The following is a 19,937-nucleotide window of genomic DNA, read 5'->3' on the forward strand; positions in this document are numbered from 1 at the left end:
AACTGGATTTATATTGTCACCCCTCAAGATTCTTGAGTTGAAATAAGCTTTAGTAAATTTAGTGAAGAACAGGAATTGTAATGTGCTTAGCTCTCCAATCTATCATGTCAGCTGAAGTAAAAATGATTTGTCATTATTTTAGTGGCATCCATTTAAAAAAATAAATTTAAAAACTTGAGTTTTTTCTTATTTTGTTTATCTTCAAACACTGTTTTCAAAGAGGGAAGAACCTTTCAAATCCCTGGAAATATTCAGGATTATAAGCATCTGTTGTATCCTCAGATTTGTTTCAAAGTCAGCAAGAATGTGTTGACCCTTAAAGGACATTCTGTATGTGTGTGTATATACCTAAGAATACATTAAGACAGATCAAGCCTTTGTTTTCTTTGTGTGGATATTTAGGTAGGTCAACATACACTGAATTGAAATTTGCCCACATTTTCCTTAGTTGCAAACACTCATGTTGATGTGGTTTTATGTATATTCTTTTCTGTTTAAACCCAATTTTGAGATGAAAATTAATCTAATGGATAAATAGTCTGTTTCAGAATACTACTTCTCTTAGAATTTTATGCATGCAGTTCAATGGAGAAAAGGGTGCTGCTGAAGAGCAGGCAGCAAGGATGAAAGGGGAAATATATGAGTGGATGAATGCTAACTGAGAGTAATGGGACTATACTTTTAGATGACCAACAAAGGTCTTTTCATAGCAGGATACACATTAACTAATGCTGATATGGGAAAAGCAAAGTTACTTCAGAGCAAAATGTAATAAAGGTTTGTTTGCTTTACCAGAACCTCTGGAACCGAGTTTCTGCTTATAGTCTGCATGCTGGGTACCAAACAGGGTACTTCCCAGTTGACAGAGAGAAAGATAGGAACAAATATAAAACTAAAAGCAGGAAACAGAGCAAGGATTAAATATATCTGCACCTGGCTTATGCAGCTTTTTCATTTATGCTGTTAGCATCTAGATCCCCTATTAGTAAAAAGAGCTCAGGAGCTTTTGTGCTGCAAGCTAATTGTCAAGCACATTACTCAGCAAGAGCAATTCTGTTTCATCAGCTACAGGTTAGAGTGAGCATCCTACTTAGCACAGAAATTCTGCCCCAGAGAAGCTCATCAACATACCCTTCCAAGAGGTGTAATGGGAAGCATTTCCCTCCTACATTCTGACAAGATGTCCAAACACTGAAGAAGAAGAGAGGACAGTAACGAAAGCTAACCAACAGTAATTCAGATGTTATCAAAGGGAAAAAAATAAAAGGAATTGACTGCAGAAGAAAGGACGGGCTCAGTTTTCTTGAGAGAAGCAAAGCTGTTCCTGGAATGGTGTTGCATTTAATTTTCTGATTAAACATTTTGGAGAGTACTGTTTCAAGAGAATTACTCAGGAAAATTAAGACACTCAGTTGCCAGTCTTTACTATTAAGAATGAGCAAAATAAACTAGCTGGGAAAGCCTACTTTCTCTGACATTTACTGTGACAGCCACAATTACTACTCATCTGGTTATAAACAGTGCCGTTTGTTGTTGTTTCTGTGCTGCTACTATGCTATAGAGCATTAGTGGAGGTGGATATTGCCCCAGTATTAGAGAGAAAGTAAGAGAAACGGGACACTGTTGCTGAGCTTCAGCATATGACAATTGTTCATATACAATCTGTTCATGTATTTTTGAGGTGGAGGAGAGGAAGCAGTGATATCTCTGGTTTTAGAAAAATAGGATTTATGTCTGTAATTCTAACAGTCAGGCATGACTTTACATATCTTACATGTTGGTTATCCCCATACTGGGTGGAGTGCCAACAGCATAATGCGCACTCATCTTCCTGTGTCACGACAGCACTTCTGTTCGAAGCTCTGTTCCTGTCTTTTGCTCAGTCATATTTGTCTTCCTGATGACTGTGCAGTGTGCAAGTTGCCATGATTTATTCTGGGCAACATTTCTGCTTTCAAGGAGGACAGCAAAGGCATTTTCTAATAGCTAATTAGGTCTTCCTGTTTAATAAGATAGACTGTTTTTTCAGTGACAATCGTAGTAAATATCATTGCTGCCTATCAGCCGTCTAGTCAATTGCAAGGCCCTAGCAGTATTCAGTGTTAGATACTTCAGCTAAAGTTTGAGGAACAGCTGAAGCTTAATGTACTATTTGATCCTTGTGCTTTTACCTGTAAATGTAAGGGTGTATTTTGCTTCTGCCTATGCTTTGTATATGCTTCCTAGTTACACATTTTTCTAGTATTCACATAAGCATTCAGGTGTTTAACCCTTTAAGCTCTTTCATGTTGTTGAATAGTAATGAAATAAACATTCCTTATTCTGCTTTTAAATGTCCTGTTTATCTTCTGGTTCCTATATTATGAGGTGATAAAATGAAACCATCTTCTACTATCTCTGCTTCATATTGTGCAGTAATATCATATGCCTGCAGCTCTGCTAGTTGGTCTACTTTTCCTGTAAGGGTTCAGTTGTACCTCCTGAAAGACCTGTATTCTTATGACTTGAAGTTTATTCTCAAATAAACCTTTACATGGTGCTAGTTTCTAAGTACTATTTCAGATATGGCAGTGTCCCAATATCACCTCTGTGCCTAGATTTTGTCTTTACAACCAGAATCCCATCCGTAATGTAATTCTGGCATGTTTTGCGTTCTCAGGATGCAAAATCAGCTGGATTCAATGAAGCAAATAAAACAGCTGCTATCTCATGTTTAGCTGATAAATTAAAACCAACTTTTTTTACCAATTAGCAATCCCTAGGACAACAGAATTATGTATTATTGTGTCCTGTTAATTTGACTGGATTTAATTTACTGGATTTTTCAGTCTGGTAGGAATCTGATTTTTTTCTATTTTTTTTAAAGTATTTATCACAGATGTATACAATTTTATTTTGTAAGGTAAAGTTTCAAAGGTATCTGTAATAATCCATGTTTTGAATATTAGTTATCTACATTCTCCTATAAATATTGGTGTGTCTCCCTCCAGTCTTTTATATAACATTGTATTACCAAGGCCCTGTATTTGTGATGCAGTCCTCTTTTAATAACCAGCACTGTGTCTGGCCTGAATTCCTTCACTCAAAATTGAAATTAAGTTACAAGGAAGGTGACTTGAGGAAATAGAAAAAAAGCCGAGTTAACCACAGAATGTAATCTCTGTACCTATTCTGCTAACTTGTCTATGAAAAGCACTTAGCACATCAGATCTTGACTTTTGACTGTATGTATAGGAAAATTTTACTGTAGCTTCAGTGTAGGCATGCCTGAAGTAAGTAGATGTGAAGCAAAAGGCAGACTGCAAAAGCTAAACATTTCCAGACTAAGCCTGTTATTCATCTTCTACTGCTCCAATTCACTAATTTCAAGCTTACTTGAGTATATCTGCAGTGAGTCGAGGTGCATAAACACTCAAGACAGCCCCCAGCATATGTCACTGCAGTATTACAGAGCAGAGCTCGTTTTAAGTGTGGAAGACTGGAGCAGAGAGAGGTCATTTGGGGACTGAGCTTCTGAATTTCTTAGAGTCAGAGTCATCCTGTAGAGTTTCAGGTATTCCTCTTGAGTGTTTACATTAGGATAAATTACCTCTTTAGCCTTTCTTCCATAACTGACTAAGAGAAGGAAACTCTGTCTCAGGTGATTCTGCTCATCTGGCATTAAAGTGACTTCCCAGATATGTACATCTGCTGTTCTGGCAATATAGATGCATATAGGATGACCACACTCTCAAATTAAATACATTAGTCAGGTATTCAGTTAGGCCTCAATTGCATAAATGCAGTTGACATCATCCAGCCAGAGGGGTTCCCTCTCCCCCCCATTTGCTTACTTCATTATATGGATTAAATTATATGTTACTTTTACATTATTACTTAACATTTGCATTTAACATTATTATATAGGTTAAATTTATTAACCAAGTGTTGATGGAAATTGATAAAATAGATGGCAGAAAAATATAATCACGATATTAGTTCTTTATGAAAAACTCTTTTGGCAGGAGGACACAGGAGATCCAGAACTCCTTTGAAGTTTAGTAGCAATCTGACTGTGGACTCATTGGCTTGGACATTTTGTTTAGTTGCTTTTCATTTGCACAATCAGGTCACGTTAAAGTAATACTGCTTTTGTATATATGGCTGTAAGCTGGACGTCAGGTACAACCAGCTCAGCTATAAGAATACAAATAATAATGATGAATTGCAGTGATATATTCCATCCCCACTGCCCAGAGGCGTGGTGGAGCTTCAGTGATGCTCTCGTTACAGAATCCCTAGAGAACAAAGGGGCAAAAAAATCTAGTGAAAATCATCCACCTTCTCCAACTGAATGGGCGGTGGTGGGGGGTGGTCAGTTTTAGCACCAGCATATTCCTATGGAGCTGAGGTGGTCACAGAAGGCAGTGGAGAATTTCACATAAATGAGTTCTAGTTCAGATGACTTCTTTCCCTTTGCCTCAGCTCCTTGTTATAGGAATTATAATTATTTTGTCCTAATGGGGATCTTGCTATTTTTGGTTAGGAACTATCATAGATCATACAATAGTTAGGGTTGGAAAGGACCTTAAGATCATCTAGTTCCAGCCCCCCTGCCATGGCCAGGGACACCTCACACTAAACCATATCACCCAAGGCTTCATCCAACATGGTCTTGAACAATGCCAGGGATGGAGCATTCACTACCTCCCTGGGCAACCCATTCCAGTACCTCACCACCCTCACAGTAAAGAATTTCTTCCTTATATCCAATCTAAACCTCTGCTGTTTAAGTTTCAACCCGTTACCCCTTGTCCTATCACTATAGTCCCTAATGAAGAGTCCCTCCCCAGCATCCCTGTAGGCCCCCTTCAGATACTGGAAGGCTGCAATGAGGTCTCAGTCAGGCTTGTGTTGCATTATGCATTTGTAGTGTATTCAGTTTATTATTTTGTTCAGTTTGCTAGTTATTACAATAACACGAACAGCTAATAATAAATCAGATATTCTTTTCCAAAATGTATTTTCAGACATACAAGCCAGACCAAATTCTTTCTATAAGAAGCCTCAGAAATGGGTCCTACCTAATAAATTACTGAACATTTTATGTTCACAGAGTTAATGTTCAGGAGGGAAAGAAGTAACTTTAAATCACTAAAATATTTTCAGCTGTATGTGTTGAGTCCCTTTATACACTATTTAAAATTAATACATGCAACTAGATGCAAAAACTACCCAACCACCATCTTAAGGCATTCCAACCACTGCAACTCCTCCCTTTTCAGAAAAAAAGATACTGCATATTATTAATGAGGAAATTTTTATTTAGTGCTGGGTATAATAGGTTTTTTTTCTTTATTCTGTTTTCTTTTGGACAGGATCTCTATCATCAGTCATATGACTGTGTCTGCGTCATGTTTGCCTCTGTTCCGGATTTCAAGGAATTTTACACAGAATCTGATGTAAATAAGGAAGGCTTGGAATGTCTCAGGCTGCTAAATGAGATCATTGCTGACTTCGATGATGTATGTACTTCTAACAGCAATCAACATATGGTTTCAATCTTATAACTCAGGGTATGCAACAGTAAGCAAATGTACTTGAAAGAGAGAGCTGTCAGAAAAGAACTTCTGTGTGCCTAATCACATGGAAATTACTTAACAGGGAGTATTAAAGGAAAAAGAGGTTGACATGAGATAAGTCAGATATTGAACTGACATAGTCAATCGCTTTTGATTCACTGTAGTAAGAATCCTATGTGTATATCTGATGAAGAAATTTTTGCCCTTTAGCTGCAGTTCATGAGGCAGTCATATTACATGCCATATATTGACTACAGTTTCTAACTACTACTGCCTAAAGTCAGGTATGTAAATCTGTGTCCCCTAAACTGATACAGCTTTGTGTTACACCTGATCTGTCTCACTATACAGGGCATTGATCAGTTGATTACATGAACAAATCAAAGAATTGTGTAAGTTCTAATATTCCATTCTCTGAAGTTACAAGCAAGTACAGAGTATGACTACAGATGGACTGTGACAAGGGTGTAACTGTAAAGGTCTCACCGAGAACAGTATATGTCTTAAAGACATTAAGACCATGTTATGACTCAGAAAGACAGTCTGGATTTGTGGACATGCAGCTATAGAAGGTATTATATCAGCAAACCCATGTGGGGCACATTGGAATGTTCACAACAACCTGGGATATGAACTAAAATCCTTGTATTTTAGTGCTGTTGGCATTGACTGTCCTGTTGGTGTGGAAGAGATGCTCACTTTTGGAAAACTGCTTATATCTTCAACTATTGTCTCACATGGTGACTCAGTTTCAATCTCAAATGAGTGCAAAGCCTACTGACTTTAAACAGCTGTATGTACAATAACATGGAATTTATTATTATTACTATAAATTTAGTCCTTTGTGATGAAAAGGGACTAAATTTGATTAAATTTTAGCAGACAGACATTCGCCTTGCTTGGAGGCTGTAACCATTGTTTTAACCACCCTTAAGTCCTTCGTCCTGTATATATTTGTGAAGCCATTTGAGATTTATTAAGAGACTGTTCTAAGAATTGAAGATCTAAATGCTGTTAGAGTAACAATGCTGTTATAGTAATAAGGCAGCTTATCTGAATAATGAATAACCATCCTTGTTTTACAGTTACTGTCAAAGCCAAAGTTCAGTGGAGTTGAAAAGATAAAGACCATTGGGAGTACTTACATGGCAGCAACAGGACTGAGTGCCACACCCAACCAAGAACAGTGTCAGGTACAGGAAGAGGTTCCTGGTTAATAAAATTCATGTTCAAATGAAGGCTAAAACTATTTATTAAACTGCAGGTTATGTATAATGTTGTGGCCTAGGTGTTTTTATATTAGGATAGACTGTATTGTAGTCAACAAGTGTATACGTTTGTTTAATAGTGTCTCTGAATTATTGCTCTTCACACTGTGGTTTCAAAATGCCACCTCTGTATTTGGTAAGTCTAAAACAGGCCTTCTAAATACAATACAGCATTTTATCTCTACATGTTGCAGCAGAACTGGATCTGTAGAGTGTGAAAAGCACTACAAAAATTAGTATTTTCCATTGCAAGCTGGGAGGGTTGAGTAGCCGCACTAACCAGACACTTGTGGAACCTTCAGGCTCAGCATTGAGAATGTATTCCTTTGTTCCTTGTTTACTTAATAGGGTAGGATTTGGAACTTCAGTCAGTTGAAATGAAGTTCATATAACTTTTAAGCAAAAACCTTGCTTTTGCCATGATCCTTAGAGTACTACCAGTTAGTGACAGAGAAAGCAATTATGAATTAATACATTCTCTGCTCAGAATAACTGTGGTCTTGCCAAACTCATGTTCCTTCTAGACAGAGGCAATTAACACCTGAACTATAGACCCTAAGGGCCCTGAGGACAAAAAGACAATAAAATTTTTAAAAAAGAGCAAAAGACTGATTTTAAATTAGCTCTGACATTTAATACAGGGAGGTGAAGGGGATGAATTAAATACAGAACTGTAGACAAGATGAGAAGACAGAGGAGCTCCCAGTCACAACTAAAACTAGTGAAGAAATGTATAATTTCAGTTATTTCCACAAGCTGTGAATCAAGAGATCCAAGTTTTAGTGTTCGTTTGGTACTTCAGTACATGTTTGCAAAAGAAATCCACCAAGACTTAGCTTTCAGTCCAGATACCATATGATGCACAGATACCTCGGTACCTAGTGTGGCAGTGACTGACTGCTAGGCAGACTGCTGGGAACTGCCCCCAGCTTCAAACACCCAAGAAAGACTAAGTGCTTGAGGATGGGGTCTGAATACATCAACTGAACATGAAATCATCTGTCTAAAGTAGGAGTGAACACCAAAGGAAGCAGGCTTAATTCGTCTAAACAGCTGCTCTGGCAGTTACCGCTACTGTCCCACCTAGGCTGATGCATCTACTCCATGAATCATCTCCTGAAGTTGTCTTCTGTCCATCATTTCTGTCACTTTATCTCAAGAAATGAGGAAGATTTAGTCATTTCTCATAGAGATGAATCCATCTCTTATGAAATAATTCTCTTGTCAGGGGCCTACTCTGGGCTGTGGGAGCCTGAAAATCAGCTTTCTCCTTGTTGGGACTCAAACCAGTACTTAGAAATCAGGCTACACTGTTGATGTAAGAGGAGACATGAAGCCTGTAGGTTTTATAAGTGGTGTAAGCTCTGAGCTACGAAATGAGGGGACAGAGGATGGGTTGCCTTCTTCCTTTCTTCCTCCTGTATTTTATTCATTTTCAGGTCTATTAGATTCCCAGAGATGTTTGCTTTTCTACCAGATGAGATCATTAGAGAAACTCTTAAAATTGTGAATTTCACTAGTTCTTAAGCGTTAACTAGGGTACTGAGATGTGCAACAGTGAGAGAGAGAAGTCTCTGTGGGGCTGTCCACAAACGTTATTTATTATTTAAGGGCATAAAATAGACACAGACACTTAGATAAAATAATGAGCAAATCTTAGGCACACATAGCTATTGAGTGCCTGTGGGACTAGGTAGCAGCTAATCAGTTATTTGACAATCAAAACATTAGATTATGTATGCTTTGGACCTATCACCTCCAGACTGCCTGACTCTGTAAGTAAAATGCATCGTGGTCTATTGCCCATTGTTTGATCTAACTAATGCTGGACAGGACACCATCTTCTAGGACATATCTGAGGGTTTAAGTGCTTTCAAGTGTTATGAATATTTTGGTTTGTATTCTCTAAGGCTAAGGGAAACTATTTTACTCTATTTGTTTGGCTGTTTGAATTCAGGAACCTGAACGACAGTATATGCACATAGGAACCATGGTGGAGTTCGCATTTGCCTTGGTGGCAAAACTGGATGTCATAAACAAGCATTCATTCAATGACTTCAAGTTACGAGTAGGTATGTATCACAGAATTTTTATGAGAATATCACAGAGGAGAGGGAGAATTCATTGTGAAGTATCAGCTGATTCAAGTGTTAGTAGAACTGAACAAAAGTCCCATGAAGGTAAATAGCACCATCTTTACTGTGTTTGAAGGCAGCCTATGTGGTATTGCCCATTAACCATGGCTGCTGTTGTTGCAAGGCGTGTTTCAAGGCAGGACTCGGGAAAGGACAGTATTCCTGAGTAAAGAGCAATAGAAAAAAATGCTCACATGGCTCTGAATAATTTTATGGTAACTCCATAATAATTATTCTAGATATTGTTAACCACATTTTTTTAAGCTTATTAATACCTAAGGACACAAGAAAATTCTGGACATGGCTTTACAAAACCATATAAATGGTTTTGGAGAGCAGGAGCTATAAGGTGCCAGTGAGGCTGGAGTCTGAAATATTTTAGATGCACTAAATTCAAGTAAGCGTACAAAAAAATGCACCCTTTCCATCACAGTTTTAGACAAAGGAGGGTATTTCTCTTTGTTATTTTGTGGTTATTGACAAATAAGAGCAAAGATGATTAGTTGTTTCATTTGAAAGGGATATCCCTTATATTTCAGTTTATAGTTGCTTCTACTTGTGTATCATGGTATTTAAAAAAGAAATAGGCAGCTACAGTAAGCCATGGAAAGGATGATGAAATAAATGAATTCAAAGCTGGTCAAGAAGCATATGTTCCAAAATGTTTATTTCCTGATAGCAGTACAGCAATTTTACAATGTAATATGTAACTTGGAAAGTGTGAAATGAAAGCATTAAATTAATATTGGAAACCCATAAATCCTGTAAACATGTCAGAAGTATTTGATTTCCAAGTTATTCTCCTGTCTTGTATTTTCCTTGCTGTGCCACTGGCTTTTACTTCAGGCTGCTCCTTTCATGTTTATTTCACAGTGCCACCCACTGGCAAAATTTGCTATCTTCTGACTGGAAATGTTCCTTAGAGCGCTCCTTTTTCCAGTCGGTTTTGTATTCCTTGCTACAGTTAAAGAAATGAGAAAGGAAATCCGAAGTATACTTCCTTCTCAAAGTGTTAAAGAACTTGACAGGTTTAAAACAAACATGTAGAGAAACCATATTTCCATACAGAATAAAAGTTCTCTTCTTGCCTTAGAAGACATGCTACATACTTGCAAACATACTTTTATCAGCAATGTCAGTACAGATAAAGAGCTACTAGGAGTTGGGGCTGAATCTGCAAACTGAGTAAAGCAATACTGACTCCTTTAAAGTGGGAATTGTGAAGCAAACTTTCTAGGGGAAACGTTTCCCACTGTGATTTTTAAAGTGTTTGCTATAGGCTACTGAAAAGTCAGACTCCTTTGCTTCATGAAATGAGGAATGTTTAAATGTACAAAGGAATGCAAGCCCCGAAATAGTACTTTTGCCACCTTAATCCAATACAGGCACCATTGAAGTCTCCAACTTTCTATCTTCACTTCTCCACATGAAAACATCTGATATCCATAGCAATTACAGCCACAGAAACATCTGAACCTCTGATAATATCCCCACTGAAAGGACTTAAGCCCAAACCACTATTTGTGAAAGCCTTCTTCAGCCAGCATCTAAACCCTGAATCATAACTCACTAGAGGTCTCAGCTTTCAACCTTCATTTTCTGTGAGTGCCTGAAATGATAGTTGTGCCTTAGGAAGTACACAGCCTACTCTGACGCTGTCAGGCAAGGGAAGGGAGCACCTAGGTTATATTTCAGGTGTTCCTCTCCTTCTGTTCACTAAAGTGCTTAATTTATTAGACAAGTTCAGGTAAGCTTTTGCAGCCAGTTTTGCACAGGCATTGCTTTTTTCAAGAACAGAATAAAGGCTCACATGTTGTTCTCCATATAGCTTTATGGTTAAAACATTTGTCTATGTTGTAGGTGACCTTAATTTGGTTCTTCTTTTGGCTGAGGCTGTTCAAGCATAGGGATCCCTCTTCCCTGGAGAATCAATCCTATGAGCCCAGGTTGTAGGATACTTTGGAATAAGATGTTCTCTGTCTGTCCTGCAGAATAGTATTTGCTGAACAGTATTTTCCTTTTCATGTAATAATTAAATGTCATTTTGGATATGAGAGAAAGAGACAGATGGTATCACCCTCTGTTAGAGCATTCACCTGGACTGACAGTACTACTCTTTCAGCCTTGCCCCAGTAAACATTCACGTGTCATGCGAAAGAGACCTGCACTAGCAGGAATGACATAGAGCAGCACATCCCAGAAATCCTGGGTGACCAAAACGCATTCCTAAGAGATATAGGTAGAAGTCTCCTTGAAGGACAGGGGATCTGAAAATGGCTCTCCAGCTCCTGAGGTATTACTCAAACCACCAGAATGGTTCAGAAAAGAGGTAAAAAATATAAAGTCACCTCCTGCCCATCATATTTTTGTAGGAAAGTCGCACCACACTGCCCTAATTTCTGGACCATGGCAGAACGTATGCCACACACATCTGTTTGGTATTCTCTACTAGCCAGCTTGGGCTACTCAGCAGATGGCTTTTGTGGATTCCACTCTTAGGTCCCTAGTGCTTTATACACATTGGGTGATCTGAGGCAGAAAGACACACCCATGGCCTGGTTGTTAATGTAGTGTGTTGCAAGGCCTAGAGTCCCTTTGTGCATTTAATCTCAAGCACTTAGACAAATATTTAGCAGGTTCTATTTGGTATCCTTTAGGGTTTGCCTATGTCCCCAGTTTTCTAAATTTAGCTGCTGCAGTCGCTTTTTCCAGGGCTTCCAAGTGGGATCATACTGTGGTTGCTAGCCCATGCTGCCATGTCACATATAATCCATACTACATGAGCCATCTCTGAAATGCCTCCCTGGTCTACAATCACACTTTCATTTTACTGCACAGATACATCCCTAGTGATGGTTTCCATCAAGGAATTAATAGAAGTCAGTTATGATCCATTGACATGGAGATAATTTTAGAACTCCAAACTACTTGCTTGCCCAGAGTTTATTTCTCACTAGGTCTGACGTGACTTTCCTGCTCATCTAACTTGGCTTTTCTGCTCATCACTGTAACTAGAGTTACAATTATAGTATATTTGATGGATGGTTAATGATAGTGCTTTTGATTTTGTCTCCTGGTTTCCTTCCCTACTAGCAGAGTACAACTCTCTCTCTTTACAAACATAACATAGGATACAAAATGACTGCAAGATTAAAAATGGCCAGAGTCTAATACTGGACTGTACCATGTTGTTCTTCACCCTTACAATGTACATTTGTTAATAAAGCATTTGTGAACAAACTATTGTTAGCTTTATTCACTATTCGGCATGGGCTAAATACCATGTTTATTGGCTTGGTATGTTACCAGCTGCTCTGTGAGTCCCTGTTTGATGGATGTTGTTCTTAAGTTCTGATGTTTTCCAGGTATCAACCATGGACCTGTAATAGCTGGAGTAATTGGAGCTCAAAAACCACAATACGATATCTGGGGCAATACAGTAAACGTGGCCAGCAGGATGGACAGCACTGGTGTCTTAGACAAAATACAGGTAAGTTTTGCTTTTGTACTAGTATTTATCTTAAACTTTTGAGCCTGATGCTTAAAAAAAACGCCTATTTGTACACTAAACAGGTCTGTGTTTTGGAGCTAAGGATGCCTACAAAAAACCATTACCTACCAGCTGTAACTTTGCATTTCAGAAGAATTAGAACCTGGGCAGGAAACTAAAGAGTTAAAACAAAATTATGGGCAATATGGGAGGAGAATCAAAACTTTGTTTTAACCCTACAGAGGAATACAGTGGAGGACATAATGGATTGTCTAGAAATGCATCCCTAGGTTAAGAGGATGATTCGAGGGAAATCACATTTTTATTCTGCAGATTTTAAAACTTGTAAAATGCTGGCTACCTTATCTCTGAAGGGCATTGCTGATGTTATTTCTAAATAAAGTTCAATGACCATAACTGTTGAATTAAATCCATAAAGTGATCATGAAACTTCCCTTTCAGTGAACTATGCTGATTAATAATCTTTATATATTATTATCTGTTTATAGATAGATCTTATAGAAAAGACCTTCAATTTACTAACTTTCCAGTGATACCATAGTCATGGATCACATTTTATGTATCTGCCTAGTATCCTGCCCTGCACTTTGGAATCCCAGCATGCAATTGAGAGCACTCTGAATCTATGATTAAGACTATTCAGAACTAAATAATGGAAAAGTAAAGTTACCAACTGTGGTCAAAACTTAAAACAGAAGGGATGCCAAAGCAATGACATCTAAAAACAGTTGCTTGTTTCACAAAGAAACAGTCTGAGACAACTGATGCTGTTGAACAACCCCCATTCTAATGGCCTTTCACCTAAAATGGCAGAACTGCCTGCAGTTTGGTTCACTGTTAGTTATGTGCAAAACTGGCAACAGCATCTCTGACACTGACGCTAATATCTTAATATCACGCCATTCACACAGCCTTGGTATTTGCAAAATGATGGGGAAGGTTGGGTCTACTGGAAAGAAAAACACCTCCTGAAGTTGAAAAAAATGCTGTATGAGGAAGAGTGTTGTCCCTAGTGCCATTTGTGTATCTACTATGTTTGCAATCCTAGCTGCAGAAATGATTACGCCAAATTTGATACACAATGTAAGCAATTAAAATAGGCAACAGACTATTTGAAAGCTCAGGTGCTCAAACCTCACATGAGACCCTTAAAGGCCTTTATAAGCATTATAGCAACCCCCTTATAATTCCTCAGAACATACGTTCTCTTTACTTTGTGGAAGAAGATTCTGTTTTGCTCTGTTATCAACACTGATTCTATTACTGTGTTGTTGCAGGTTACAGAGGAGACAAACAACGTCCTGCAGACACTGGGGTACATGAGCACTTGCAGAGGAATAATAAATGTAAAAGGAAAAGGAGAATTGAAGACATACTTTGTACATACTGAAATGACAAGATCCCTTTCACAAGGGAACATGGCATCTTGAAGATGCTTGTACGTGTCATCAGTACCATATTTTCAGGAAAGTATCACGCACTTTTTAACTACATTTTGGCCCTTAACATGCGTGCTATTTTCTGGTATGTGGCACTTATTTTAATATGGCTGCAGAATAGTCCCATGAGCCATCATTTTGCACCTTGATATTCCTTATGTTCAAGGACAGTTGCAATGTACACTATAGGACTGGAAGATTGTACTGCTACTTGCACTGTTATTCAAAGACAAGAAAAGAAGGAATAGGAATGAAAAGGAGATAACTCATCCTGAAAGGACTTTAAAGAGATGTTAGTGACAAATGCGTGAAAAAAAGGCAATAAAGCTAGGGGTGCATACTATTTTCTGATGCATGGTGTTTTCTGGAAAATACAGTCGCTCCCCAATAGCATCCACTAATCTGGTATTAAAGTATACAGTATTTGTAAATAAGTTTACTCTATCCACACATGATTTGGATGTGATCACCAGTTGCATCTCATAGCCAGGGACACGTTGGGTGGCTTGCTGGCATTCTTTCTGAAGAGAGAACTAACAATGCTGGAATAGTTTTGTACAAACGTGTCAAATGTTTTGAAGCTATTGTCTTTTGTAAGGTTAATTCATTAAAAGTTTATATGTACTTTGTCTTACTGTTGCTGTCTCTTAGTTTTGCTTCCTTCTATGGCTTCTAACGCTCTAAACTTCTGCATCCTCTGTTGCTGCTGCTGCTGCTGCTGCTGCTACCGCTTTTTATTCAGCAGTTAGATGTTGAGGCAGACTATTAGCCTCAATTATATCTGCTAGACTTGCTATTGCCTTTCAGAAACTGAATCACCTCTATTGTCTTCAGTCTTGGGTGGCATCGTAGGCACTTGCAGTCATTTACTCCCTAGGTGATACAGAAGACTTACCTCAAATCTATAACCACAAGCAAAATGCAGGATACTGGAGACAGCTGCAGTGTTGCTACTTTGCAACTGGCCTGCAATGCTTAATGGCTAGGAGAAGCTGTTTAAGAGAAGAAAAGTCTTGTTTGTTTTGCCCTTTGACAACCTCTTTTGCCCTTGCATGCCTGTCACTTAACCATTACAATACTGGAGTCCATAGAATATTTGAAAGAATCTATTTTATCAAGACATCAGCAGAAGACACAAAAATTGCCAATTTGTGGATATTTGACATTAACTTCAATCCCATTTAATTTACAAGTCTCACACTTTATAGATGAGCTAGGTGAAAGACTGAAAAGGCAAGTAATTGTACTATCTATGCTCCTTTGAAGGAGTATAAACAGTAAAGATTAATTTTTGCTTTGCTCTAATCACTACTTGAAATTAACATTCTTTCAGTCATAACCTCCTAACAAGACCAAATTTAATAAAATCACAACAGCAATATAATACCTAATTACAAAAGACCATATAATTACAAGATTTTTTTTCTGACTGATAACCATATGAATATAGAAGTCAATTTATATGCTATTAACTTTGGCATGTTCTTAAAATGTAAAAAGTATTCAGATTTCTCAATCACTAAATAGATATTTACATTGGTATTGCATCGGTGTCCTTTCAGAAGGAGTTCTCAAAATTGTGGGTCACGAATAAATGGCATGAGGCCATGGTCTCACAGAGTGTGGCATGATTTACTCAGAGCAGCCATCTGCCCACTATGGGAATGATAGTAGTTTTCAAAATGCCTACATTTGCAGTAAAATAGACAACCTGAATTTTGATCCCTTTAAGAGAGTCTAAAAGCAGAATGCAAGCTATTTCAGTTATGTCCAACATATCACACTTGATGTTCCACCCAGATCTGGAGATGTGATCAGTAACTCTCAAGATAGGTGCTAAATCTAATAAAATATCAGTAAAAATATTTTGCTGTCTTTATGATTTCTTCCTTTTAATTAATAAGTTATGATAAATATTTTCCACTGGAATTGAAAGACTTTACAAATAGCTCACATGGCAGCAGAAAAAATGTCCCATTCATTGTCTAAAACAAGCTATAACTTAGCTATGCTCAAGACTTCTCCTAAATCCCTCCTCCCCAGTAGGTTATAAAACCTATAAAGGAACAATTAAAAAAATATATGTATTAATCTCTTTCTTAAATTTGGTATTATCACAGGTCAAAGCAATCATTTCTTACTGTGTATGAAAACCCTTTATGTAAAGTTGATTTTATTGTTTTGTAGTATCTATGCGTATAAAAGCTGTACAGTCAGGATTTTGCTTTTCATTTCTTTTCTTGCACATCAGTAGCAAACCTTGTACATAGCTCAATAGCCTTGTTTCTATGATTTTTATGAAAGTGAAACAATATTATATTTCTGTAAGCCATGAAAAGTTAAAACATTTGAATGGCGTAAGCTGACTGGCCCAGTGAAAGATAAGTATGTGCATGCTTAATGAGCATGCTTAATATGCCCTTGTTTAGAGCACTTGTATTTCACTGGTGTTCTCCCATTTTTAGTTGCATTTGGATTATTGCAGCCCAATTCTGCTAAAGAACAAAAAAGCCAGCAAAAGATGATTATGTATGCAGTATGATGCCTAGACAAAGAGGTGCATACCATCCTCTTTCTAGCATTCAGTTGCTGAGTATTATTATTATCTTTCTAGTGCCAAGAAGCTATTTGTATCCGATAAATACTTCTTGTCTTCCAGTGCATTTTACATCTACTGTTTATACTGTTTTATTTTTCCCCTGTCTAGATTGACCCAGAGTTCTTGTATCTTCTTTCATCCTCTCCTGCAGCAATTTCCTCGTCCTCAATAACTGGATGTAATGCTGCTCATGTATCAGTGTGTAACCTGAAAAGCTTTATTATAATCATGCAGATCAGTATTTGACATTCCATATATTCTGCATCGCAGTAGGGCTCACCAGGTTCTGCTATTTCTGTGTTGGTGCCATAGTTCCTAGGTTGGTAGCAAACTACAAAGAGTGTGACTTCCAAAAGTGCCAACGTCTTTCACACCATGAGGCAACAGCCAGAAGACCGATGTAAGAGACTCACTGCGGTATGGGAAAATGAATTCAAACAGGAACACCTGGGGAGCCTGCTGGATTTCTTTTTCAAAGGCAAAGCTTTGCTCCAATTTACAGAGGGCCACCAGAAGACAGGAAGAAGGATTAGACTTGCAGATATTTTTGTGAACTACAGAAATATTCGAGATTACCTGTAAATTAATGCTATTTAGCTGCTGCTTCTAAAGAGACATTACCATGTTATTTATGCTGTATAAAGCATTTTTCATTCTCTTAATATTCCTTTATGTTTCCTCTTTTTTGTAGAATACCTAAAGACCTTCTCTTTTTCTACTGAGATACAAGTAGGTCAGTCTGCTTGTTTCTAAAGTGACAGCTGAGCACATATGAAGGTAGAGCTGTTGAAAGCCTGTCCTGTTTTCAGAACCTTGTATCAGGACAAATAGTTATGTTGTCAGGATGCTGCACATAGCAGGAGATTTCTGTTAAACGCAATGATTACTTTTTCCTTTGATGTCTAGTTTTCTTCTTGGTTGTGCTTCTGTGACAATATTTTAATTCTTTTCATTTTCAGTATCAGATCCTCCTTCACCTGACATAAACAGAACTCTTCAACACTTTTTACTGGTGGGCCCCAAAGGATTTTAAGAGTAGGACTTTTTAGTTTTATTTTTTTTTCTTTTTCAGAATAGTGGAGTGACTCTGGGAAGGAAACAAATGTAGAATGAGATATATGTGCCTTAAATAAAATGCAATTAAGAGATTATTTTTGTTCCTGGAAGTACTTCAAATTTGTGTGGATTTATCAAAGGTGCTGTATAAATCAACTGTAGCTGGTTCGCTACATATTCATTTTAAATGTTTTCAAATTTAGGGACAGGAATTATTCAGTTCAATGTCATTTTTAATATGCCAAAAGGCAAGATAAGGACATTTTAATCCTGTTTGCAACTATGAAGATATGAACCCCTTTATGTTGCAGGATGCCACTGTTCAAAAAAAAAGATTCTGCCAAGAATTGTTTGAAATTTTTGAGTATGTTTCAAATATATCTGTAGCCATTGAGATGCTCTTCATGAAAGTCTGTTTTGACAGGAAAAAAAATGAACATGAAGTAATTTGAAAAATTAAAATTTCTCAACTAAAGTTTTTATGTTTGCGCTCCAAAATGTTACAAATAACATGTTTATGAAAGTAATGTTACCTCATATATAGTCATGTATTACTCTACTTACCAAGAGGGTTATTGAACAGCATATTCATCCAGAGTATCCATTCAGCAGACTTCAGTCAGCTGTACTGGGTTTGCATGGCAAGGTTTTGGCAGTGGGAGGGCTACAGGGGTGGCTTTTGTGAGAAGCTGCCAGAAGCTTCCCCCATGTCCAGTGGAGCCAATTCCAGCCAGCTACAAGACAGACCCGCTGTTGGTCAAGGTGGAGCTCATCAGTGATGGGGGCAGCACCTCTGGGGTAACAGTTAAGAAGGGGAAAAAGTTACTGTACAGGAGCAACTTCAGCTGAAGAGAGGAGTGAGAATGTGTGAGAGAAGCAGCTCTGCAGACACCAAGGTCAGCGCAGAAGGAGAAGAGGTGCTCCAGGCACTGGAGCAGAGATTCCCCTACAGCCCATGGAGGTCCATCATGGAGCAGATCTCCAGCTGCAGCCCATGAAGGATCACATGCCAGAGTAGGGGGAATGTCTGAAGGAGGCTGTGACCCTGTGGGAAGCCTGTGCTGGAGCAGAGTCCTGGTAGGACCTGTGGCCCCGTGGAGAGAGGAGACCATGCTGGAGCAGATTTGCTGCTGCGGGGAACTCTGGAGCAAATGACTCTGGACCCATGGAAGGGACGCACATTGAAGCAGTGTGTTCCTGAAGGGCTGCACCCATAGAAGGGACCCACACTGGAGCAGTTCATGGAAGACTGGCTTCTGTGAGAGGGACCCCAGGCTGGAGCAGGGGAAGAGTGTGAGGAGTCCTCCCCTGAGGAGGAAGGAGCAGCAAAGACAACGTGTGATGAACTGACAACAACCCCTATTCCCTGTGCCCCTACACTGCTGGAGGGGAGGAGGTAGAGAAAATCAGGAGTCAAGCTGATCCTGGGAAGATGGGAGGAGTGGTGGGAAAGTGTTCTAAGATTTGGATTTATTTCTCATTATCCTACTCTGATTTGTTTGATGATAAATTAAACTGATTTCCCCAGATCAAGTGTGTTTTGCCCATGGTGGTAATTGGTGAGTGATTTCTCCATGTCCTTGTCTTGACTCACAAGCCTTCCATTGTATTTTCTCTTCCCTGTCCTGCTGCAGAGTGGGAGTAATAGAGCAGCTTTGGTGGGCAACTGGTGTCCAGCCATGATCAACCAACCACATCAGCATAAAAATAATAATTGCAAATTAGATCAGTAGACGAGTTATAATTTTATAGTTGATTTCAAATTATTAAAATAATTAAGATTATTTGAAAAGTGTACTTCTCCAGTCAAGCACCTCCTTCAGAAAACTTTTGAAGTCTTCCTATTTGAGATGGGCATCTGTCACTAATTGGGATCTAGAAAAAACAAGCACTTGTGTAAAACAACTGGCTTGGACCAAAGCTATGGTAGTGGAAAGGGGGCAGAGGTTTTGAGCCATTTTTGTTCCAGCCTCTTCTTCATGGGCCATCAATGGAACGTTTGTGGCTAAGATTGTCTCTTTTGTGGCTCAGCTGAAGATAGGGAACACACAGCAATCTGATACACATTAATGTCAAACAGCAAGGACAGAAGATGAATTGCTAAGCTGTAACTTGACAGCAGGCTAGCCATCTCAGATAAAGTGATGTGAGTTTAAAACAGATATGCCAGCCTGTAGTAAGAAAACTGCTACTGTGGTTTTTCTGCATATCAATAACCTGTTCAGTTATATATCATCTGTCCTCCTGTGTCCATCCTGTCTTCTTTCCCCTCTCTGTCATCTCTGTCATATTCCTTCCTGGCCCCCTTACCATTTGCTTCACAAATTAAGATTTTTTTTGCCTTTGAGACATTTATGGCTATAAAAGT

General features: G+C 38.4%; 1 protein-coding gene across 1 annotated transcript in view; it reads left to right on the top strand.

Annotated features, from left to right (window-relative positions):
• The window catches only part of ADCY2 (adenylate cyclase 2), a 205,386-nt gene extending 191,129 nt beyond the window's left edge, over nucleotides 1-14,257 (top strand). Inside the window, exons 21-25 of the mRNA XM_031052834.2 lie at nucleotides 5,358-5,504; nucleotides 6,647-6,754; nucleotides 8,787-8,901; nucleotides 12,330-12,454; nucleotides 13,753-14,257. Of these exons, the coding sequence (XP_030908694.2) occupies nucleotides 5,358-5,504; nucleotides 6,647-6,754; nucleotides 8,787-8,901; nucleotides 12,330-12,454; nucleotides 13,753-13,905 (648 nt within the window). The 3' untranslated portion in view covers nucleotides 13,906-14,257. The remainder of the gene's footprint in view (nucleotides 1-5,357; nucleotides 5,505-6,646; nucleotides 6,755-8,786; nucleotides 8,902-12,329; nucleotides 12,455-13,752) is intronic.
• Nucleotides 14,258-19,937: the final 5,680 nt, after the last annotated feature.

The sequence above is a fragment of the Melopsittacus undulatus genome, chromosome 1 (assembly GCF_012275295.1).
Source record: "Melopsittacus undulatus isolate bMelUnd1 chromosome 1, bMelUnd1.mat.Z, whole genome shotgun sequence".
Lineage (NCBI taxonomy): Eukaryota > Metazoa > Chordata > Aves > Psittaciformes > Psittaculidae > Melopsittacus > Melopsittacus undulatus.